Raw genomic sequence first — 19,716 nt, forward strand, 5'->3', positions numbered from 1 at the left:
ATGTATGTACCCAAGCTGGGCACGTACTATGTAGCTGTAGTAAATGATCAAGATCTACCCGATATCAAACATTTACCACCTTGTCACAGTGCCCCACTGGACATTAGATCAGATCTGAGCAGAGAGAGCCACAGCAGAGCGTGCATGAATTATTGGGGTCAGGGCTAGTGCTACAATTAAGGCAATGAGGCAATTGCTCCAGGGCTCCAAAGTCTGTAGGGGCCCCCAAGAGTCCCAGTTGAAAGATGCAGTTTGTACTGCGACGGCTGCTGTGTACTGTAACAGGCAGGGAAGAGGGGGATGCCGCAAGGGTCATACATTACCTGATTCGCTGCGGCCACGTTCATTGTCATCATGGTTCCCTCCCTGGTGGTTTGTCAGATGGCTGGCTGCATCTCTCCCGGACGTGATGCAGGTATTTGACATCTCATCAGTGTGTGCATTCCCGTCAGGAGGGAAGAGGCATCCTGCTGTCGCTCCAGGGTGGACACTGGTGTCTCTGACTCACTGCATCTTGGTAAGTCAGTGATGCTTTTGCTGCTGGGGGGGGCACTACAGATGGCTGGCAGGAAATTACTTGTTGGGTACCATCACCAGGTGCAAGCCACCACCACTGTTGGAAATACTGTGGTGGGGGGACAGGGGTCCAATGGGCCACCAGGTGGGGTAGGGGAGTAGAGTGTGGGGGACCGCTATGGCTAGCTTACTTTACAGGGGGGTTAAGGGGCCCCCAAGTTACCTTTGCCCCGGGGCCCCTGAGCTGCTTTAACCGGCCCCGATTGGGGTAAAACTGTATAAGCTCTTTCTTCAATACTGGGGTTTCTAGCCAATTTTGTGATTAAATAAAATAAATAAATACTGCAACACATTATTACCAGAAAAATGGCAGCTCTGCAGCTGTGAAAAGGTGACAGTAAAGAATAACTATACAGTTGTTGTACACTGATGGTCGCAGGTCTAGTATGATCTTCTGTGATAGAACTTGCATTGCAGTGTAAAGTCTGATGTTTTTTCCACATAGGTAGATCATCCGACTCACATGCTCTCTGTATGCTTACAATTGCAGCGCAAGGCTGATTATGTGTTGGAAGGGCAGGATCTGATCAGTGCTCTGAGGACCAATGAAAAGCGTGGCTCACTTCTCTCCTTACAGCCCATAAGTGAGTATTAGCAATTGTGATGCAAAATAATTCATAATAAAGCAAGTGCTTATTGTACACATTCTTTCATTTAATCTTATCTTCTACATAACAAAATAACATTGTTTTACCAGTGCAGTGCTGCTGATGTGTATTGGCAGGCAATTGCTGCTGATGTGTATAGTTCAAAGCTCTGAACAAATTACACCACAACTTAAAAAAAAAGTATAAGTAGTTCAAAAGATGAAAAGATGTATTTACCAGTTTACAAAGCTTTTCAAAAACAATCTTTTTCCAGTGTTCATTAAACTTTAATAGAATTTGGGCTATGAGCAACCCTAAGCTCAGTGAGCTGGATCGCACGTCATGTCAGAACAGACTTATGGTTACTGTGGTAAAATATTGAGGGCTCATTCACACTAGGGGCATAATTCACAAAGCTTTTTCACCTGTTTTACTCTGTTTTCATCTTATCTGTGTTGCTTTTTTTAAGTTCCCAAAGAGCAAAACTATAATCAAGGTTACAAAGGTAATACTGAAATTAAGTTGATCAGGAAAAACTTATTTTAAGTGATTATTTTGCTTGTAAATGTGCTGAAAGGTTATTTTCATCAGTTAGGTGATAAGGCATTTATGAGAAGGTTTGTGAATAGAGCCCCATGTACTGCGATGTAGCGTGGCTGGGAACATCTTATAACACATCCATCGTGTTCTTATGTGTTGCGACCGATGTCTGTGTCTTAATACGCAAGGACACGCACACGATGCATTGGCAACGCATGCCTGAAATTGTGTTAATGTATTGTGTGAATAAGCCCTGATAAGATTGTTTACTTACTAAACTGATGAACTAAAAATAATAGAATTAGAGTAAAACTAGAACTCCACTTTGCAGGATGCATAAAACTACTTTTACACTACTTTACATGGTAATCAATCTGTTTGTAGTTCAATCTTAATATAGAGTCTGTTTCCAGGAACAATTAAGCAAGCAAAGAGGTCAATCCTTGGACATATCATGGCATCAGTCAGGTACCTTATGCTGGGCATACATGGGTCGATCCGGCGGCCGATTAGCCGTCGGATCGACTCCTGCTGCGTCCCCGCTCATCTGCGCGTGCATCCGGATCAATTCCCGCTTGTCCCCGCCGGCGCTTCTTATCTTCAGCTCGATTCGCCGCTATTGTCCGCCAGCGGGTATCAAGTGCAGAATCGATCCCCGCGGTGATCGGACACGTCGGATATTATCAATTGAGCCATCAGCGGCTCGATTGATAAGCTAGCGTCAAGCCGTGTATGCCCAGCATTATTGCCAATCATTGGAAGGGGGATGATTGCATGGGGAAAGCGGAGTTGGTAGATGCAGTAAATAATGAGACTAGAGGAATTAATATTATCCGTACAAAATAGGGGGGAGGAGTTTTCAAGACAATGGTCATCTTGGATAGAGTATAGGGACAGAATTTGATACACGAAAATCTTAATCGGAATCCACAGGGGTTTTTATTCCCCCCTTTTTTTTTTTCTGTACTCCTGTTCTGTTTTTTCTCTACTACTACTTTTTTTTTTTTTGGGGGGGGGGGGAGGTTCTATGGGAGACGGAGGTTTCAATATAAAAGAAAAATATAGATCTTTGTGTAACATGAGAAGTACTTGTTAAACAATTAAGGTGATGAGACCGGGTCATTGTATAGGAAGATATTGTTGTATTTAATAGAATGTTTTTTAGGTCTTTACTTTGTAAGGCTGTACTCATGATGGAAATATGATAGGTTATTGTACAGATATGATTATGATCTAATAAAATAGTGATTTCCCCCCCCCCCCCCAAAAAAAAAGTTTATGGTAAGTATACAGTGTGGGGTATAGTACTGTTTTTTTAAGCTAGGCCTATTTTAAACATTGAGTCTCAAGCAATCAGAAACTACACTTATGCGGCATCAGCCGATCCCTGTCGGTTCCGGATTTTGGGGTTTTACTAAATACTGTAGTATACAGTATTATTGTTGATTTATAAAGCGCCAACATATTCCGTGGCGTTGTACAAAGTAAGAAACAAACATGGGGTACATAATAATACAGACCATGGTGTACACCAATATACAAGATACATAATTAGTGACAAATACAAAAAATGATACAAAATACAGAATACAAAATACAGAATTGGTAATGACAGTGATAAAAGTAACATGATAAATAAAATGTATAATGATTTTCATGACACAAAATGGGGAGAGAGCCCTGCCCTTGCGAGCTTACACTCTAGGATTATAGTATACTCTGTATGTGTAACTATTATATGTATTGACTAGTGACCAGTAGATGGCAGTATAATTCCATAGTTACATAGATAGAAATATTTTGTAGTGTGTTAGCGACGTAGGAGTAAGGATGAGACCATTGTGGGTCACCCCGAGCTGCTTGGGTATTCTGTTGGTTAATTAGATAAATTGAAAAAGCAACCTTTCAAAGCCATGAGTTTCTTTGGCAGATATGATACATAGCTAAATCTGGAATGCCCATGAATATACTGTATCAAAAATAATATAAAGGTTATTTTCCAGAAACACGTAGGACAGTATGTTGTACTCAATTTAAAAACGGTGTGATACTTGGGTGACCTGCAACATAGTGGATAGCACCAGTGGTATAGCTAAGGCACCATGGGCCCCAGTGCAAGATTTACATTGGGCCCCACCAAGCACTCTATACATAACAATTGATAGGGTGCACCAAAACCTGCCTGCCAAGGGCAGCCACAGTGTCAGAGGTGCAAGAAGGGGATGGGGAACAGTTTGTAAATTATTAATTCAAAGCATCTACTGAAGTGAATATTACCAGTACAGGACCAATAGAGAGCTAATAATGCGGTTGAGGGAGGGCCTCCTGGGGCCCCTCAGGCCCAATGGCCCTGTTGCAGTCACAACCTCTGCACACTATTGCTATGTCACTCTATAGCACTCTTGTCTTGCAGTGTAAAGGTAGCCATACACTGGGCGATTTGCCATTAGATCAACCAACTGACAGATCCCTATCTGATCACAGAGGGATCGTATGGCTGCCTTTACTGCAAACAGATTGTGAATCGGTTTCAGGCTGAAACCGATCACAATCTGTTGAGCTGCTCCTGCCGCCTGTCCCCCGCTCCCCCCCTCCCCGTATACATTACCTGAAGCTGGCTCCGGGTCCTCCTCTCCGCGCTGCACCGCATCCCGCACCGCATCCCAGCGTACACTGTGTCACTCCGTGACCAGGAAGTTCAAATAGAGCACCCTCTATATGAACTTCCTGGTCACTGGAGTGACACAGGAAGTTCATGTACGCTGGGATGGAAGCAGGAACAGAGCGGTGCAGCGCGTAGAAGATGCCCGGGAGCCAGCGTCAGGTAATGTATACTTGATCGGATCGGCCGCCGCTAACGACGCGTTCCCTACCCGCGGGTGATCGATGGTATTTTCCCGCACGGCGTGATCGACGGACCGATCCGATTTCGGGAGGAAATCGGATCGGCGGGTGCGTTTAGCGCAAAGGATTAGCAGCAGATTCGATCCCAGTGATCGAATCTGCTGTCGAAACGGGCGCAAATCGGGCCAGTGTATGGCCAGCTTTAGTGTCCCCGTTTCAAATCTCATCCAGGGCATTATCTGCATGGACTATATGTTCTCTTTGTATTTTCATGGGTTTCCTTTAGGCCACAGGTGTCGAACTCCAGGACTGGAGGGCCAGATCCATGCCAGTGTTTACGATGGACTAAGAGAGGAATGTGTTCTGCCTGATGGACCACACCTTTCCTAATTGAGACCCATCAATTAATTTAAGCTGTGTCAAAAATATGTGAGGACCTCGGCCATCGTAGAACCAGTTTGACATCCCTGCTTTAGGCACTCTGGTTTGCCTCCCCATCCCAAATATATAATAATCGGTTAATTCGCTCCCCATACGATTGTCCTTAGACTAGGGTAGGGACATTAGACAATGGTTATCGTAGGATTACAATGTGAGCTACTATGAGAATCCTTTCACAGTGCATCAGTTGTGTTGCTAAATAATTCTGCAGGATAGCTCGCTGCCCATAGGAGTGTATAGGCCTGGTCACGTCTCTGTGTTATAGCAGATCATGTTATTCTAACTTGCTGCATGCAGGCTTTCACTTAATGACTATGTGCAGTTTCCATTGCAGTTCACAATTACACACACATTATATACAACACGCAGCCTAGATATATGTAGAGACATGGCTATGCATTTTGTCAAGTGCTGCAGCTACTGTATATAAATACACAATTTTAATTTCCTTGGCCCAACCTTAGAGTTCTGAACCTTTGAATACATTTGTTTTCCCAATTTCATCTGTGATCTATATAGTTCTCCATCAGTATTGTGATCTGCACATGATCCAGATTATGTTTCCTGCTGCTGTATGAAGGAGTCAAACTTAATGAGCCTATTTTAGCGAGAAATATAACTACCTAAACCGCAATTGAAGCTAGAAAAATTAACTTCCAGGACATTAAAGAAAAGCTGAAAAAAGGACATGGAAATTGCCATGTATATTTTGTGGTTGTTGTCTTGGTCTTCTGCAGATCATTAGTTTGTGAGTCACAGACCAAGATGACGGCAGTAATGCTGTAGTCTGCGCACTAGTAATTTGGGGATCCACCAATCGCCAAACTTCTACCTCCAAGTAGCTACCACTTGGAGGGGGAATAGTATTTAACGCCACCTGGTATTTCAGTGACAGCAGGGTGAGTCAACATTTGGCTCGCTCTGCGCCCAACTGACCAGAATGAGCAATTTAAAAGTAAACTAGCTAATCCAACTTGCGCATCAATTAACATCCTGAAACCCCGCACAAGTCGGCAAAACCTCCTTGGCATTTTTTGCCCGAAGCCTTTCAGAAGAGGACGAAAGATTTGTGGCCTCCCACACCTATGTTGCTGCGGTCTGCCTTCAGCTCAGCAGCTGCCTACCAGACAGTGGCTGCCGAACTGGGGATGGGCTGTGGCAACCCAGGTGGGGGTGACCACAGGCTTCTGGACTTCTTTGGAAAGGCGACGGGCAAAATTCGCCCTGGGGGTTTTGCTGATGAGGTGTGTGTGTGTTGGGGGGGGTTGCAACTCTATGAGGTAAGATCTTGAGTGGAGCCCAAAGGCCAAAAAAATTGACAGTTATCTTGTGTACCTTATTTTCATTTGTGAATTATTGCTCCAACTGGGGTTCACCTTCTCACCAAGCTACTTGCCGATAGTCTTATAGCCCAGTCCAGCCTTGTGCAGGTCTACAACCTTGTCCCTGACATCCGTGCACAGCTCTGAAAGAGGTCTTATAAAAGGTTGCTCCTATTCTCAGCTTGTTACCTGAATAAACCTGCCAGCCTGAAATCTTGCTGGTCAATTCTGATTTCACTCATTACAATGCACATCAAGATCTAACTTTGGGGTACTGGGTTTTTGAGAATTCTTTTGTTGTTATTCTGTCTCTTACAGTTACAATAAACCTACAATTGCAATAATTGACTGGTTATTTCTTGATCAGAGGGCAAACAAGCAACAATCAGCAGAGGATCAAATACTTCTGTCCCTCACTGTAAATAATACTGATGAGTGATGACATCCCCAGGTTCAGTTATTTTACGTTTAAAATGTAGCCAATATTTAATTTACCTTAGGCTCTTATATGAAGTACAAAATTATTTTGATCATATTGCTATATTACTGCCATTGGCAGCATTTTGTGTTCCCACCGGGTTTACAGATTTGGAAATATATTGTAAAATAAATGTGTAGTGTTTCACATCCTCAAATCCAGAATCATGAAAAAATGCCATTTAGTTTAACCTTTTCTGTGGACTTTCACTTTATATAGTTCTTCCTTCTACTTTAGTTTGTTTATTTGGGACAAAATATCTTACAGATACTGTGATCTTACAGATATGAGCCAAAGGTTCATAGCATCATAGAAAAAAGACTCCAGTCCATGAAACATTTTTAGTTTGACACTTTTTGTTTTTTGTTTTAAGATTGCTTAAAGGACTTACGAGGCGAATCTACTAAAAAAAAAAAAATTATTTACCTTATTGCAATAGCTGACCTCAGACCAGACGATCGGCGCCTCCCTTGTCATTTTCAGACTCTCTCATCTAAATCCACGCTTCATTACACGACCCGACCCTCCCTTGGGTCGCCTTATCTGATGGCGATTAGAATCGCCGCTTTGAAATTCAGATGCCTGCGTAGGTTCGCATAGCCGCTGTTGCGGCTGCGCAGGTTTCCAGCCCTGTCTGCCGGCCGTCCTGGCTCTGTGCACGCTGATATACATCATGTGGGCGTCTCCACATGACCACCCACATGACTAAGTTGTGTTCCAGTCAGCCGCGGCCCCTCAGCATACACTAGCAGCACTGTGCCAGCGTGATTACAGGGGGCGCAGCTGACTGGAACACAACTTAGTCATGTGGGCGGTCATGTGGGGACGCCCACATGACGTAGCTCAGCGTACACGGAGCTAGGACGGCCCGCAGACAGGGCTGTAAACCTGTGCCGCCGCAACGGCGGCTATGCGAACCTGGTCTGAGGTCAGCTATTGCAATAAGGTAAATAACTTTTTTTAGTACATTCGCCTCGTAAGTCCTTTAAGGAGGTGCATAACAGAGTTTCTGCTAAAAAAAAAAATAAGAAAAATGAACGAGTCTGTAGTTTCTATAGGAAGATATGGACTTTTGGAGTACCTTGGAGGCACCTTGCGCACTTAACGCTGTGCATTGCACCGCATTGACACGCGGTGGCATAGCTCCCAACTGCCCCTCTTTTGGAGGGACAGTCCCTCTTTGGGACCCATGTCCCACTATCCCTCTTTCTTCCTCATTTGTCCCTTTTTCAGGACTGATGTACAGACCTATGTAAATATATGTATTTTTCTGCAGAAAAATGTGTTAAATTGACTCTAAACTTTATTCCCATCCTTTACATTGAAATACTTCTTCCTTCACTGTGTTAATATGAAGGAAAACTAACCAGGAGAGAAAGGACCAGTGTGGTCTGCATTATAAAACCACATATTTTTCTTACAAAATCTTTATGGTATGTGACTAGGGGTGTGTCAGGGGTATGGATTAAGTGTCCCTCTTTCTGATCTCAAAATGTTGGGAGGTATGGCAGTGGCGTTACTGGGCGGTGGAGGAACTCAACATGTCAAGTCTCAGATCTCACTCCGTGGGGAAGGCTGCCTGTACAGTGCCGGTACTGGGCGCTAAGAAGCACCACCCCGCCAGTGCAGGAGAGCAGCTGAGAGGCAGTGGCTTCACAGCTTGTCAGCTGCCCGTGTGAAAGAGCTCTAGGACAGGCGCAAAAGAAACACTAGCAAACCTTAAATATCTGTCCAGAGCAATATTAGATTCTGAAAGTTGCTATTTGTCCCATGCCAGTCGATGACCTGCAAATAATCTGAGCTGATGCAGTATTCAACAAATGATTCCTCATTTTCCAAAGATTTATATCTGACGTGTGTACTCAGCTTGATTGATTTTTTTTATTTTTTTTGCTGAAAAACTGGTTATGTAATTTTATATTTCATTGCGTTAACTTATGGGGGAAGTCCCAGTTCATCAATAATGGTCTTGTTTATAAAAGAGGTGTGTGTTTCTTTGTGTGGGGCGGGGGCATTGTGTATATATATATATATATATATATATATATATATATATATATATATATATATATATATATAGCCGAATTTACCATAAGGCACCTTAGGCACGTGCCTACAGGCACCTGATGATGGAAGGCGGCTAACTCCTCTTTTCAAGCGCCTCCCTCACTCCTTCCCTATGCAGAGTCGTGATAAGAGAGTGTCAATGAGAGGCTTCTCGCCCTGCTCTCGGCATTCCACTGAAAAAAATCTCCCTTCAGTCAGGGGCACCTCTAGCTACTTAATATTGAAGGTACCTCTGGCTACTTAATACTTGGGGGCGCCTCTAGCTACTTAATACTGAGGTTCCTCTAGCTACCTAACACTACGGGGTACCTCTAGGTTCTTAAAGAGAACCTCCAGACTAAAAATCTACTCAGCAGCACTGAAAAGGCTTGGTGTTTAACAGTTTCACAGAATCAGAACTTTAATGTGTGATGTGAGTAGTTCTATAAACTGACTGAACAAGACTGAATAAATGGCACTTTTAAAATGAAGAAATATTTTTGCAGATAAACTACAGAACAAAGCGTTAACAGAAAAATGGTTCCAGCAGATCAATGTCTTTTTCACAAAAATCTTTTTCCCGGCCTACGAGCATATAGACCAGCTGAAGGATGAAATCCCAAAGAACAGGATGAGAAAAGCAGAAGAGGCACAGCTGGAACAGATCAGGGAAGAGGAGGCAGCAAGGTAACCAGCACACAAAATATACAGGAAAATGGCTGCTTTACAATGTGTGCTTTCCCTGATGAAAGTGACGTATGGGTTGTCATAGGATTTAGGCTGACACTGAATAGGACTGAAGCAGCTCTATCCCTCCTGTCCATATACCCACGAGATAAGTCTTAAGCCTGGTACACACTTTCAATTATGATTGGCCAATCACTGAGCAATTTTACCACCTCCATGTAGTATGATGGTTTATTTACACAATCTGCTCATAGTATTCCATATTTGTTGATCCTTATACGACATGGGATGTGGTAAAATTGGTCAGTGATTGTGGAAGTGGTTGATACTGGAGCACCATTTGGCCCAACTTACTTTCTCCCACATGACCATGCTTTGGCCACCTCCACCGCAGTACACAACACTACACAACATTATTGGTGCAGAGGCCTGAGAGAGATAGTTTGTTGAACCTCCACCACCCACCTATAAAATGCATGAGAATACTGTATATTACTATGCATGCATGAATAGAAGGGGCACACAGGGATATGGTGTTGTAAAGTGGGGATCCTGAGTGTGGTCAACAGAGGAAACCAGTATGGATAATGTTCTGGCTTGGGTCCAAGGTCCACCATAAGCACCTTTGTCTCTACAGGTGATGATAATCCTTTTCAGGTTCACTCTAAGAATGTAAATCCTTGTTTATTTAGACTTAAAGCACTAAAAGCAGAAGAAGAAGCCAAAAGGATTGAGCAGATGGAGCTGGAAAAAGCCAGTGAGTTAATGGAAGATATGCAGATATCTAAAGACCAGACAGACGACAACAGAGGTGGACATGAGCCAGCAAAAGAAGAGCCTGCGATCCCTCCATCAACAGCAAGCACTAAAATCAGCCCAGCAGCAAGCAAAAGGAAGAAGAAATAGGGCTCTTATGTTGACTTTTGCGTTCTTGCTAAAAGCAACCTATAAAATACATTATTGGTTATCTAAAGTTGTGTATTTTGTGGTAAAAAGCAATGCAACGTTATTTTTAAAGTGAATCTGAAACATGAAAAAAAAAATACTTAAGAGAAGGGAAGGCTCTGGGTTCTATAAAGCAGTGTTCCCCAACCCTGTCCTCAAGGCCCACCAACAGTGCATGTTTTTTGTGGAAATCCACACAGGTAGTTAATCAGCTCTGCTGCAACACTAATTACCACACCTGTGATAGTGTGTGGTGTCCTGCAAAACATGCACTGTTGGTGGTCCTTGAGGACAGGGTTGGGGAACTAGAGCCTTCCCGTTCTTTTCCTCATCTTCTCGTTCCCCCGCAGGCTCCTCCATTCCCATCGCCCACCGCGGGAGGCTTCGGGAGCCCGAGTGGTCCCAAAGACGGGCGGCTCCGTTCTGCACACGCGCTCATGCGTGAGAACGGGCGCCCATGCGTGCTCAGTATGGTGCAGCCAGTCTTTGGGAGCCCAGGTTCTCCAAAACACTTCTGAAGCCCACCTGCAGTCGGAGACTGCTAACAGAGGAGACAGCGCAGGAACGGCGGGATGAGGAGAGGAACGGAAAGGCTCTATAGGACCCAGAGCCATGTGAAAACGTTTTACAAGATATGAAGCAATTATAATACAACACATACAAATGTGAAGTTCTGCTCATCAGCACAGCCTACCTCCAACACAAAAACCAGTACCATCAGACCAGAAGTTGGCATTTATTGCCATATTTAATTTGGGAGTACAGTCACTGATAAGCCTGGAACACATTGACCAATTTTACCACCTCCATGTAGTATAAGGGCTTACCCGAACAATTTGCTCATAGTATTCAATATCTGTTGACCTTCATACTATATGGAGGTGGTAACATTGGTCAGCGATTGGCCAATCATAATTGAATGTGTGTACCAGGCTTTAGGGTGCATACACACATCCAATTTCCATTGGCTAATTTTACCACAACTCAAATTGTACAACTCTTACAGGTTGTGCAAGGGCCAACAGATTCTGAATACTATGAACAGATTGTGTAGGTAAGCTTTCATACTACATTGAGGTGGTAGAGATTGGCCAACCAAAATTGGATGTGTGTATGCATCCTTAAGGTACGCATAGACCTGACGATTATGGGCAGATTCGACAAGGAGACAAATTTATCTCTAATCCAATCTGATTACAGATACATTTGTTTTTGTTGATTCTGCCCAATGCCCATACACTACAGGCGGATTCCCAGCTGATTTCAGTATGAAATCTTCAGGAAATCGGCCGAGTCCGCACTGCCGCTGCCCCCAATGTATAATGTGCCCCCCCCCCCGTGTGTGCATTATACGTTACCTGTCCTGTAGCAGCCTCCGCGCGCTGTCCGTAATCCTCCAGTTGGTTCTCCGTACATGTTACTGGCACATAGGGTCTGATGTCAGACACTATGCACCAGTAGCGTGTACAGAGAGCCGCCAGGAGGTTATGGACACCGCGTGGAGGCTGCTACAGGACAGGTAACGTATAATGCACACACCGGGCACATTTATACATAGCGGCGGAGGTTTCGTCGCTCGGAAATCGCTGCCGTACCGCCACACACCCGACCAACTAACTTCGGCCCGACATCTTGCGGCATGCGCGATCGACCATGCGACCAATTTCCGTCCCGAAATTGGTCACTTTGTCGGTCGGGCATGCACTTGACCTGATGTATGGCCACCTTTAGTGAAAGTGGTCTTATGCAAGTCTTATGTTTACTAATATAATACATTGCCTTAAGCTTGGTGGGGTCCTAAACCTAGTGTTTAGAAGAATTCAAGAGTCAAAAAAGGTTTTCTACTATATCACTCCTCTGTTATATGCAACGCAATATCATTACATTTATGCTAAGTGTTCATTGTAATGGTTCCATAAAGATAAATTCCAGCAAACCTGCAAATTGTTTCCAAAGCTCTTGGATCTTTGACTAGTCTCTAAACATGTCCAATAGATCAGCAGCCAGACTCATCTAGGATGTTCATCTTAGCGGAAATGGTGAATGTCCTTCAGGCTGGGGGCGCACACTAGGCAGTGCACCAAACAATGCATTTTCTGCCCTGTGCGGTTTAATTTTTTTGCTGTGTTTGTGATTGCGTTTTCACATTTGCGGTTTTTATTATTTTTCCTAATCAATGGAGTAAAGTACACTATATTAAAAAACAAAACATCTAAAAACGCATTCCTCTGCGTCTCCATTTAAACATAAAATAAAACTGTGGAATATCTTAAAAAGTCATTTTTAGGAGAAGGAAGATAGATACAAGTGTTTATTTAATTTGTTTATTTTTGCTTCGGGTGTCCTTTAAGGATTATTCCTTCACTACCCATTCACCCCCCACCCCTACCTCCATTGATGTCCCTGCAGCAACTATTAAAAAACCTGTAGTTATATATGAAAGTGAACCTGTGAACACCTTGTCAAATTCAGTATGATTCCTGAAAAGTAAATAGAACCCGAAAGAGTGCCAGAAGGCTTCTGATAAGGTTTCAAGGCCTTTACACACCATGCAATTTTTCTGTCAGATTGACTAATCTAGCATGTCTGCTTCCAATCGAGAAAGAGATTATGTGCAGCACTGAGCTCAAAATCGATCCCCCTTTCAATGAGAAGTAGATAAGACATGCTGGAAATTATTGTACAATCAGTTGATCTGACTGGAAAATTGCATGGTGTGAATTAGCATTTAGCTCTGGAAAGTTCAAAGGGTCATTACTTCTGTTTGTTTTTCTATTCAGCAAGGCAGATTTGTCACAGATGCTGTTCAGATTGAGATCTTTAGCTACATACACATGGGGCACAACTGTCCCCTGTTGCATGCAGCCGAGAGACCAGGGCGCGACAGCTCCCTGGTGGTGACAGCTATCCACACGTCTTGCCAGAAAGGCAGAGACGCGGCGGAAGCTGTCTGTGAAGGGAGCATCCCCCGGCCTGATGCTCCATTCACTTGCGTTTGTCTCCTGTCGCTAGTCCGCATACACACGCAGTACGCATGGCGGACTAGCGACAGTTGCGGAGACAGAAGTTGCCGGCAATTGAACTTTCCAATCGCACGGAAACTTCACTATCCGGTGACAGTTCGTGGCGCGCATCATACACACGGGGCAACTGTCGCTCAGACATGCGCATGCCACGTGTTTGTGGCGACAGTTGTGCCCCGTGTTTATGGGCCTTTAGGCCCCAGTCACACTGGAGATCGCAAAACTCTAGCAAATCGCTAGTGTTTTGCAGAGTGATTTTTTTGTTTTTCAATTAACAGGAATGCAATTTTTAAGTGATCAGGATTCACTTTTTTTTTTTACATTTGAACCGCAATTGCTCCAAAATCGCATAAAAATACTGCATGCACCACGTTTCTGATTTCCGCAAATTGCTGGCAATGGCTGCAGGTCGGATCACTGCCATATACTATACATTACATTTTCAAAGCACTGCGGAAATTGCCCATAAAGCTCCCCAGTGTAAATGGGCCTTTAAAATGAAGTCCTTAAACTGAACATAAAAATATGAGACTCAAATTAATTTACTGTTAGTAAGACATGTACCATTAATCCTCTCATTACTTTCACTTCGGGTTTGCTTTAAAGCCATCTGAACCCCAAGACAAAACTACAAATATTTTGAAAGGAGGCATATTTAAAGAGGAACTCCAGTGAAAGCAATGTAATAAAAAAAATTGCTTAATTTTTACAATTCTGTATAAATGATTTAGTCAGTGTGTGCTCATTGTAAAATCTTTCCTCTCCCTGATATACATTATGACATTAACAAATGCAATTTACCTCTGGTGTTCTGTCGCCTGTCATCACATGTTGACATTTTGACTGCTAGCAGGTGATGTCACTGGAAGGAGGTGCTGCTTGCTTTTTTGGCAGTTGTAAACAGCTGTTATTTCCCACAATGCAACAAGGCTCCCACAGTGTGATGCCAGTACCTCAGTGCTGTGAGGCACTGACATCACACCGTGGGTGGGGTTTCACCACAAAATTAGCCATACAGAGCTCCCTGATGACCAGTTTGAGAAAAGGAATAGATTTATCATGGGAAAGGGGGTATCAGCTACTGATTGGGATGAATTTCAATTCTTGGTTACGGTTTCTCTTTAACACATCCTCATGCCAATGTCACACAGGCGACAGAACACCAGAGGTAAATTGCATTTGCTAATGCTTTTCTATGGGAAATGATAGTCTCCATATGGTTCAACTTATGGTAAGTTATTATTAACCGACATTTGCAGTTGGCTGTTAATTTAAACACAAATCCCTCTGAGGCTAGGAACATAGCATTTTTGCCGCTAATGCAAGTCAATGGGCCGCATTAAAAAAAAGCATATAAAAACGCATGCATTTTGTATGCATTTGAAACATGCGTTTTTGAAAAAATTGGTTTTGTTTCATAATTTTTAAAAACACACATTGTGAAAGTCAATGGTAACCCAATGGTGTGCGTTTTTTACATGCATTTTTTTTTAATACGCTTGAAAAAACGCATATGCAGCACAAAAAAAAAAAAGCAGCCAACGCAAACACACCAAATACACACAAAAAATGCACACACACACAAAAAGACAAAACACACATGGCAAAACTCGCCCTTTCACAGCCGTGTGTGCACCCAGCCAGAATAGTGCTGGGAATAAGTGATTGTGGCAGTAATTTCTCACCACTCGGTTTCTCATATCACATGGGCAGAAGGCTGATTTATCAAGGTTAGTGATGGAGTAACCACCATAATCAGACTTCTGTCTTTACTTGGCATTTGAAACCTGGGGTTCTGGGCAACTGCTCCACATCTACCCCAATTTCCTTTGCTCATGTCTTGATAATTTTACCCCACCTTGTTTCACTCTTGTGTTTGTCATCAGGGTGGCTAGTTTAAACACACACATGTTGCCTGGTAAAAAGGGCACTGGATATAGCCTGAACCCCCCTGGACCTGCGTAACCGTTAACCCAAAGCCCCCCACCCCCACCCCACCCCGTGCCTAACTTTAACCAAGTTACACATTCAATCTATTAAGTGTCCTTGAGGTAAAATACATGAACTATTGACCTGACCATGTATTCTGCCAGGAAAGCTTTTATGGCTGTAATTTACTTATCAGTGAGATTTACTATATTCCAGACAAAATACCAACTAGACAGAAGCTGTCACTTGCAAGCCTGAAAATGAACTATTTCAGGCAGCAAAATAAATTTAAAACGTCCTGGTTATTAATATGTTTGCACTATACATACACATATTTATCTCATTATGTCACATGTCTACACTTTAACCTCCCTCCCCGGTAGTGCCTAACCTGACCCCCTCTCCCTCCCCATCCTTTTCAATTTCATTATAAAAACAGTTTCTTGTAGCCACAATATAGTAGTTCAAATTTTTATCCTTTTCAATTTAATTATAAATACATTTTGTATTGCAATATTGTAGTTCAATAGTTATAGATAGCGATAGTTTAGCCGCAGACAGAAGCAAAGTGCAGCTACAAATAGTGGGCAATAGCATGCAACTATTTTACTGGCGTTAGCTGTTAATTGCGGCAATTAACATTAGGCTCTATGTCGGCCCCTTTTTTAATTGATTTAGTTTCAATGATGCAAAAAGCAAAGTGTGATTTGGTTTCAATGATGCAAAAAGCAAAGTGCAATGAAGAAGAGGAATTATGAATGCAACAGCAGAGCCAGCTTGTGGAAAGGCAGAAGGTCCTGACCATAGATGACGTTCACCACAGAACTTGGAACATCACTTGTGGAACAGCTGACTACTGAAGAGCTTCAGCTGTCCTCAGATGAATCTGACAAGCAAGAATTTACACAAAATGCAGCGCTGAGCTATTTTACACATTATCACCATTTACCAGGGGAGGGGGAGAGATTCTAAACATGTGTCACAAGTATGCCTATGGTAAATACTGTCTGTTGTAAAAGTCGTGTCAGCTTTATTTGTGGCCATCTATAGATCCAACAGTTTGAAGATTGAATTACCACCTCTGTGACTGGATAGCCCTGTTCTGCTGATTGTACAGAGCCTGGCGATGTCACAGTGAGATATATTACTAAGCTACAGACAGCTCTAAATGAATCTTCAGTGTAGTCACCTCAGAAAATAACAATCAGGCAATGTCTGTATAAACATTATTTCAAGAATAACCAGACCTGTAATTAAGAATACACATTGATAAAAATGTCAGTATGTTACATTACGGATTTTACGCCTATAAAAAGTATGTACAGTACTGAAAGGCAGCAGAGCCTTGTTCACAAAATGGAAAGAGGCGTCCCAATGTAGTATGCAATGTGTAAACTTGTGAGATTTTTTTCCCCCTTCAATAAGAGGAAATCAACTGTACTCCAGTCATAGGGAACTGACCCACTTGAAAGGGTCACAGAAGTGGCCTAACCGAACGAATGAACCGAACGAAGGCCTTTAAAGCAAACCAAAAAAAATGATTTAAGATACAATTAATTGTATGTGTGGTATGTATAATGAATAGAACATTAGTAGCAAAGAAAAGAGCCATTTTTATGTTCAGTTCAAGTCCTGAAGCTGCAGTTTCCCAGGGAACAGCCGCGCATGCACGATCGTTCCCTGCCGGTTCGCAGAGCTCCCTGATTAGCCTGCTAGCCGCCAATCGTGGCTAGCAGGCTGGTTGTGAATGAAAGGGGAAAGAAGTCCCCTTTGTTTACATCCGTACAGCGCTGTGGTCTCCGGCAGCGCTGTACAAGATTGCCGATCCCCGGCCTCTGATTGGCTCAGGATCGCCGCGCTCTCATAGGCTGATCGCCGTCCTGTTCCATACAGAACACGGAGGGAAGGGGAGGGGAGGGAGGAAGAGAGAAACAGCCTCGTACAGGCTGAATTAAAAAAAAAACAAAAAACCTGCCACAGCGATCGGACACCTCTGGCGGCATGTCCCCTTAGAGACAAAACAAGGTGAGTCCGATCGCTGGGCTTCATAGCTGGGCTGTGCAGGAAGCTGAAAAAACGGCAAAGCCCAGCTTAGCTAAAAAGAGCCTGGTCGTTAGGGGGGGGGGGGGGGGGGGGTTAAGCCTGGGAACCTTAAGTGGTTAAGCTATAAAACAAAGCAGAAATAATGACCCTTTGAACTTTCTTGCAGTAAGACCTTATCGCAAGCTGTTTCTCACTGTTCCTTGGCTGTTTGTAGGTGCTTTACAAAACAGGACTGTATTCAAACCAGTGATTCGAGGAGCTCTGAGAAGCTCTTTTGCATAGATAACAACTGAAGTTTCCTGTACTGTACATGAGACTTTTCTTTGCTACTAATGTTCTATTTCTTAGCTGTACTATACATACAATTCATTATCTCATAAGTTTATTTTCATTTCAGGTTTGCTTTAATGCCCAGTGGCGAATGCCATCTGCGCCAGGTGTCTTATCCATTTTTGTTTTACGTAAATGTGCCACCTGTGTTAGGAAATTCATGCTAAATGTGGTAGACTAGGAAAACCTACATCTGTGTTATGAGACAAGGGTATCTGGGTAAAGACAGAACTAAACCATTCATTTAATGTCTGTCGTAACCTGAAACTACAGACCTGTAAGCTTAAAATCACTTGTGTTTAATATGTTGATGGTACCTCATGGCACATTTTACAAAATTGTATAGCACAGAATCCTCCAATTTCACATCATCAGCAATGGGTTTACTAAATACAGGTCTTGTATGGCCAACTAAGTTTTTATGAAGTGCTGAATGCAAATCTAAAAAGCCATAGATATAGCATACTTTAACATTTTGCAAAGGCTTTTGACACCATTCCCACATTAGTCTGGTGCAGAAGCTGAGAATGTAGGCAACAGGGGAAAATATATGTACACAGCTAGAGAAGTAGCTAAGGGACTGAAGGCAAAGGGTATCAGTAAACAGTTCATACTCAAAACGAGAAACTGTAAGCAGTGGGGTCCCACAAGGGCCAGTACTGGGTCCAGTTCTGTTCAACTTTATTAATGACTTGGTGGATGGAATACAAAGGAATGTTGCAATCTTTATGTAGAATTATTAACACTCCACAGGACAGTGGCATGCTACAGAGGGATCATGACAGTTGGCAATATGAGCAGGGATATAACAAAATTTTAACGTTGATAAATGTAAGAGCATGTATCTTGGACGTAGACCATACAAGATACAAGATGGATTTATTCGCCAAGTACGGTGGTGTCGTACTCGGAATTGCTTGTGGTACACATGGCATGGCAAGTACACAACAGTTGTACATACACACATTACATATACAGCAAAATTGCACATGTTGACAACATTAATACATTTACATCTGCAGTTACACTTACACAGTATTAACGTTACGATAACATCTATGTAATAGTGTGTGCTAGAGGTCCCGAAGAGAGGGCGGAAGGGCAGCTCCTATGGCACGCATGTTGATTACAGACTAGGAGAGAGGAGTCAGGGGTCAGTGTTGTTGAGTAGTAGAACTGCCTGGGGGAAGAAAGAGTTCCTGCGCCTGGTGGTCTTGGAATGGATAGTTCGGAAGCGCCCTCCAGATGGGAGGAGCTCAAAGAAGAGGCTGCCAGGGTGGGAGGGGTCGCAGGAGATCTTGGTTGCCCTCTTCCTCATCCTAGCCGTGTGGAGGAGATCAAGAGGTGGCAGGGGCGATCCAATGATCTTTTCTGCCTCACTGAAGATTCTTTGCAGTTTGTGTCTGTCGCTGGCCGTTGCGCCAGCATACCAGATGATGACTGAGGAGCAAAGTATGGACTCCGTGGTGGCGGTGTAGAAGCTGGTCAGCAGCTCCCGGAGCATGCCGAATTTTTTAAGTTGCCGCAGGAAAAATAGCCTCTGCTGTGCCTTCTTTTGAATTTTGATGATGTTTTGCCCCCATCTTAGGTCAGTGGATAGGGTTGTGCCAAGGAACCTGGCTGAGGGTACTCTGGAGACCTCGGTCTCACCTATGTGGACTGGTGGGGCAGTGGGAGGGTTTTTCCTGAAGTCAACAATCAGCTCTACAGTCTTTGTTGCGTTAAGGACAAGGTTGTTCTTGCGCCAGTTGCAAATTCTCTCTATCTCACTGCGGTAGTCTTGCTCTCCGCTGCTGCCGATGAGGCCAATGATAGTTGTGTCGTCGGCAAACTTGATGATCTTGACGGACTCCGAAGAGGAAGTGCAGTTATTGGTGTACATGGAGAACAGAAGCGGGGACAGTACACATCCTTGAGGTGCCCCT

At 43.4% G+C, this 19,716-nt stretch overlaps 1 protein-coding gene across 3 annotated transcripts in view; it reads left to right on the plus strand.

Annotated features, from left to right (window-relative positions):
* Positions 1-10,494, plus strand: part of RSPH10B (radial spoke head 10 homolog B) — a 51,888-nt gene extending 41,394 nt beyond the window's left edge. For all 3 annotated transcript variants that reach the window (XM_068244568.1, XM_068244565.1, XM_068244566.1), the window contains exons 17-19: positions 1,067-1,160; positions 9,341-9,521; positions 10,214-10,494. In XM_068244568.1, coding sequence (XP_068100669.1) covers positions 1,067-1,160; positions 9,341-9,521; positions 10,214-10,427 — 489 coding nt within the window. In that variant the 3' untranslated portion in view covers positions 10,428-10,494. The remainder of the gene's footprint in view (positions 1-1,066; positions 1,161-9,340; positions 9,522-10,213) is intronic.
* The last annotated feature ends 9,222 nt before the right edge of the window (positions 10,495-19,716 follow it).

This window comes from Hyperolius riggenbachi, chromosome 7 (assembly GCF_040937935.1).
Source record: "Hyperolius riggenbachi isolate aHypRig1 chromosome 7, aHypRig1.pri, whole genome shotgun sequence".
NCBI classification, from domain to species: domain Eukaryota; kingdom Metazoa; phylum Chordata; class Amphibia; order Anura; family Hyperoliidae; genus Hyperolius; species Hyperolius riggenbachi.